This window comes from Haliotis cracherodii, unplaced genomic scaffold, assembly GCF_022045235.1.
Source record: "Haliotis cracherodii isolate W230 unplaced genomic scaffold, xgHalCrac1.p SCAF_10, whole genome shotgun sequence".
In the NCBI taxonomy this organism is placed as follows: domain Eukaryota; kingdom Metazoa; phylum Mollusca; class Gastropoda; order Lepetellida; family Haliotidae; genus Haliotis; species Haliotis cracherodii.
The window spans coordinates 41,331,416-41,337,508 of NW_027266265.1; the positions used below are offsets into that span (position 1 = coordinate 41,331,416).

At 38.8% G+C, this 6,093-nt stretch overlaps 1 protein-coding gene across 1 annotated transcript; it reads right to left on the reverse strand.

Annotated features, from left to right (window-relative positions):
- Window positions 1–2,871: 2,871 nt before the first annotated feature.
- LOC139453825 (piggyBac transposable element-derived protein 3-like) lies at window positions 2,872–4,731 on the reverse strand. The gene has a single exon (XM_071235283.1). It carries the CDS (start codon window positions 4,729–4,731, stop codon window positions 2,872–2,874), a length of 1,860 nt encoding a protein of 619 aa, XP_071091384.1.
- Between the last annotated feature and the right edge of the window lie 1,362 nt (window positions 4,732–6,093).

Below are 6,093 nucleotides of genomic sequence, written 5' to 3' on the forward strand. Positions count from 1 at the left end.
TATAGTTCACACGTAAATGAATCATGTATGTTTATCAAAGCTACTAACATTTTCTTTGATTACCAGTATTATTTCATGAAGCGAACTCATGCATACTGTTCATAATGTTTTGAAATATCTGTACAAAAACATGCGCAGTTCATTTGAATGAATTTGGTATGAAGTTTATATATGATGTTTCCTGTCTCGATCATGAAACATCTTTGTAAACATAATTGATATGTAAGTGAGACGAGGTGAGGTGAAGCGGGGCTTTAACGTCATGTGCAAGATTATTGCACTGCTATAGCGACGTTGTGTGTGTGTGTGTGTGTGTGTGTGTGTGTGTGTGTGTGTGTGTGTGTGTGTGTGTGTGTGTGTGTGTGTGTGTGTTTATGCGTGTGTGTGTGTGTGTCTAATGCCGATTTTATAGTGCTAGCCACTGAGATACCATGCCGCCTTTTAACGTGAATACCCCCACTCAGACACAGTATACTGACCCCGAGCCGACCAGTCCTTGTTTAAGCCCCTTAATGTCGATCGCCGGGCACATTAACAACAAGTACAATTTTGTCACGAAGAAAAGGTCATATCACAGAGGTTGTACTGACCAGACCCTTATCACATCCCCTGTCGTTTTAAGAATTGTAAGTGTTACGTCCCTAAATGCGTGGCCTACTCGCCTGGTTGGTTACCTTTCCCGTGATAATGTCTTCCAAACAAAATTAAAATATAATGCGTTCCTTTGCACATATAATAACTGAAAACTGCCATATAATAACCTTTAACTCCTCGAGAAAAAAACCTGTTCTGTTGCAAAAAAAAACACGGAACGTTTATTACAAGTCAAAATATGGAAGAGTATCGGACATCATTTTGGTCATTCATGTGTCAAATTTGGAAATGTTCTCTACCATAAAACCTTTGAACAATTTACTACGGCTTTGAATATTGTAACCCTGATCAAACAACGTTTGAGCAAGAATCATATAACGCTACGTGAAATCCTAGCAAACTCGATTGTATCTAACTCTCTAAAGTTGTGAATTGTAGACACCAAAGGCTGAAGCTGGAATAATGATCGACATAACGTCAAAGTTGACTGTTGGAGAGTTGAGACCACCTCCCTTATCATACAGTCATGTGGATAGGTTTTTGACACCCTGGCGTTTTAATCATAGATGTATGAAACTATGAAACAGATAAGGCGGTTTCACTGGCCTCTTTGATCACTAGTTCAGGTGGGTAACTCAATCGAAGAGAATTACCTATTTGGCCATTATTGACATAAATCAGAACAAAATATTCCTGAGGATTAGGTTAAACTTCCCGTTTAGGTCACATTCCTTTGTGTTATTTTGATCTGGAACGACGTTATCAACTGGGAATTTCATAAATATTATTTTGTTGACAGTTTGTTTGTCTGCACCAGACAATCCAGGGACTGATGTCCACGCAATTGGGATACGATAACATGCATCAACCAAGTCAATGACCCCGACCACCTGATCCCATTGTTGACAGATATCAGGTTAAAATATACCCGAGGTTTACGTCAAACTTCTTGGCCAAATATCTTTCTTTTAATTTGAACTGAAACGACGTTTTCAAATGGAATTTCATAAATATTTTCTCATTGTCAAAACTAACCAGTGAGGGATCTTTTGAGGGTCTGGCGTAATTCTGCCCAATTAAACCACCTCGTGTGCCCAACAAGTGCAGCTTTGCATGGCCGATGACACAACTCACTCGTAACATACTATGTGCGCTCATCTTCTCATGATATGTGATGCATCCTCGCTTCACAGTGAAATCTAGCCTAATACGCGGCTTGCAAATTGTGATTCATTATACATGCACAACACCGTATGAGCAAGATATTTGATACACTCTTGTTTCTCAGTAAAGCTGCCTGTAAACAGTTTAGCAAGTTGTAATAAATTATTCATTATGCATGCAGAAGAGCGTATCCGATCGAGATTGCCGAGATATTTGATACGTCCTCGTTTCTCAACCTCGGCGTGACAATGTCCCAGTGACATCAAGCAAACAGTAATACAATGCTTTTTGGTCCACATGTGTTACGCTTCGCTGCAGGCAATTATAGCGAGATCTGTAACATTTTTTTGATAATAGTGTCTAAAGACACCTTATGCTTCCCAGCAATATAATTCAAGGTGTCTAGCGCCTCTCGTACGGTCAACTAAGTATATGCATCATATGCTGTATACATATGTATATGTATACATCTCTGATTGTCTTTGAGCGTAAACGTAATCCTTGTAAGAGTATATGAAATTGCATTGTACATAAGCAGATAATACATATTTCAGATATGCTTCTTGTAATTATGTTGTGCGAAAACTACATTAACCCTCTAGTAACCAGAACTATTTCTAGTTGTCCAAAAATTCTTAAAATCCAAATTTGACACACCTGTGGTCAAACTAAGACAGAGATGTGTTGATTTCCACTGTTTGTTCAATTGTTTACAAAATTCTGTTTGTATCACCTGTGATACGATGGGTATTAGTGCTTTGGGTTTGCCATGTATCACCTGTGATACGTACTGGAACTCAGCACTCATGCCAAACATCTAAATAATAACAACTAAAACATAGATAAGAGATTATTTTGGTTTATTATTCTATCATTTTCTCTTGAATGAACACAACCATTTTTCCTCTAGAAATCTTGAGCAACATGAAAAATAAATACAAAGAAATAATGGAATGAAATGCAAACTGTATAATCACTTTCAGTGATTAACGACAAATCCTGAAACACTTTGCAGAAGCACAAAGACAGTCTCTGACTGAATCCAAACAGTAACAAAACACATGCAGGTTATTTCTCTCACTGAAACAGGTTCTTTTGATCAATTACAAGGGTCTATTTACAAATGTGGAACTGTGCAAAACAGTTCCTCTCTTTGACAAAGCATGCATACTCTCTGCATTTAGAGCACATCACATATGTGAGGGATGTGCAGTTCCTGTTCTTGCATCGTCCACGTTTGACAGCCCACTCAGGAAGGTGAGACACTTGGTCCAAACGGACTTCTGCAGGCAAGAGACCACGTCTTACTGTGCGTGATGGTGGAGGACTGAAGTCAGTAGCTCGAGGACGGCCAACGGTCTGCTTCCTGGACACCAAACTGCCAGCTATGCGTCCTTGAAATGTACAAAGCTTCATGTGATGAGGGACACCAAGAAGTTTGCTGTGTCTGCGGTAGCGAAGCCATGCATTAATCAATGCAATGTGGAGGGTATGGAACCAGATGTACATGTACCATCTCCTTGATTTGACTCCAGGTTTGTACAGAGATGTCAGAGAATCCAGCAGGTCTATTCCTCCCATGAATGTGTTATATTCCTGTACTATCTTGGGACAGGTGACCATGATATTCTTCTTCTCCTTTCTGTCAAAGCGCTTCACTTCATGCACAGGTTCCTTTCCAACATAGGATGAAACCAGATCAACTGTGCGGTTGTCATACCACCTCAGTGCAATCACACCAGTGTTGAACTCTACTTTGGAGTCCATACTTCCACGACCTTCTTTCTTTAGGGTCTTCTGGTCTTTCAGTTCACACCCTTTCAGCCTGTTCATCCTCACTGTTCCAACATAGAGGATTCCTTGCTTGTTCAAATGGTCCACCAAACCTAGAGAAGTGAAAAGGTTGTCTGCAAAAACCTTGTAGTTTAGACCTTCAGGAATTGTTGATGTCATACGTATGACTACCTCACCTGTCATGCCAAGTGGGGAGCGTTCCTTAACATTCATGGCTGCTCCTTGGTACACCTCAAATTGATACAGTATTCCTGAGGCCCCAGCTCTGCCCCACATCTTGAACCCCCATTTGTGAGGTTTGTTCCTCATGTATTGTTTCACCGAGGACTTCCCTTTGAACGGGATCATAACTTCATCCACAGCACTATGTTCTTCTTGTGGGATCTCCTTACATCTCTCTTTCAAGGCCTCCAGCCACGGACGTAGCTTCCAAAGCTTGTCACGCTTATCTTCTTCAGTGATACTTGTGTTATCTGTCATGTGGAGGGAAGAAACAAGTTTCTGAAATCGGTTTCTTGACATGAGATCTGCTACCATTGGATATCTAGTTTCCACAGCCCAATATGCCTGCACTGAATGAGCAACGACCAAACCCATACGGAGATAAATTCCAATTAGAATTGAAATTTCTCTAGAAGTTGTATTGACAGATAAGCCATCTTTCTGTAAGGAATAGAGATTGGTTTGATGTGAAAGGTTTTCAATCATTTGATCAGTAATCATTTCGGTAAAATATTCAATTGGTTCTTTGATTCGTCCATCTATCGGAGGTTCTTCAAGACTTCCTTTAAATGTGGGGTCTGGGGGAAAGAATTCTTCATTTTCCCAAAAGGGAGTATCAAGCAACTGTGAAATCAATTCATTTTCTTCTGTTTCCTTTTCCTCCTGTGCTGCTTTGTATCGTTGTCGGAGATGAGCAATTGGAATGTCATCATCGGATTCAGAGTCAGCTGTCTGGTTCCTCCTTATTTCGGCTAAAGGCAGGTTTTCATTGTCTGACGAATCACCAGTCATCAAAGTTAAAGTAGTACATGACTTATGATTCTTTACAGCCTTCCTCTTTTTCTTTGGTGTAACATCAACCTCATCTTCCGACTCACTTTCTGATGTCGGAATGTACTCGTCGGAGGATGTTTCATACTCACTACCACTAAGATCAGCTTCAAGGATATTCTCCATTTTCTGAAGACAAACAGTAATGTAATTGAATTTCACAATTCATTGTGTGTCAGTTGATTTGGTAACTTTTTATTATCATGAGTTGGGCCTGAAAGTGTCACCACCTAAGCAAATAAATCTAAGATTCTTTAAATATCCAAAATGTATCACTGCTGATACAAAGAAAAATAACATGTCCCATTGTATCACTGGTGATACAGATGTTTTTTATTTGGTTGTATGTCACAAAATACAATTATTTTCACCAAATTATGACATCTACTTATAAACAAAACTATTCAAGAATCGAAAACAATACTTTATATACACATTTAAGTTACCTTTTCCTGGATGTCGATGGATTGACGTCATACCCTTTTTGGCACCATGAGCACATGTCAAGAAGACCAAAACAGGAAGTGCCAAGTTAGATATAAAATTAGGACTTCACTACAAAATGAAATATGATCTGAAAATATATCAACTTGTGAAACTACAGAAGGATTTGATTACATCTCATATGTTTATTCAGCTGACTCAGAAGAATTTAGAATCTGTGTATCACTGGTGATACGCTGGTTACTAGAGGGTTAAACATTAATCAACCAACATTTACTACAATATTCATGACTGAAGGCAGTAAAATTTCGACGACAAATGGAGGTCGTCTTGTTGTCTCACGACGTATTCATGTGTATTCACACATGTTTGGCTTTTTCTGAATGCAGTAGTAATCAATTTTAAGGTGAACAACATTGCAATCAAGATCGCCAGTATTAGTGTTTGCCATTCAAAAATATTGATTAAAGAACCAATAAATGGTCTTTAAAAAATGCTCATTTAAGATGAGGAACAAATTATAGTCTTAAGTTTGATAAATGACATTATCATAAACATTGTTAGGCTCTACTACACGAAATCAGAACCAGTGGTGACTGTGACGTTTTCGTTTTCTTCAGTGTAAATCGAGATATATCTGCAGGGTGTGATTGTATGATATTGTGTAAGATTTTTATGTCTTTTAAATGTACATCTTCTCAGTAATTAAAACTGACCATATTTATCAATATTTGGCGCTGACCAAGATGACTTGTGCCGAATGTGAGTACAGCTGTTTTCAAGCAGGTGACATTTGGTGCGGAACTGTGTTGGTGTGTTCAGCCTCCTGTACTTGGAAAAGGAGCTGGCTTAACTAGCCAAAAATCGTGTTTTTATTGCAGCCTTTTTAAGTCTATGGGAAAACAGTTGGTTGTGGGTAATCCGTAGAGCCATACCTTTTTTTTTTAAACCCAAAACATTTCATAAATTGGACAAGGTCTGTACGAACCTGGTGTTTGAAACTGTGTTTGCCAGTTATTGATACAAACGTATTCGGCCTTTTCA

Excerpts from the sequence above, each read along its gene's own strand:
- LOC139453825 (XM_071235283.1), bottom strand. The coding sequence starts at position 4,731 with ATGGAGAATATCCTTGAAGCTGATCTTAGTGGTAGTGAGTATGAAACA.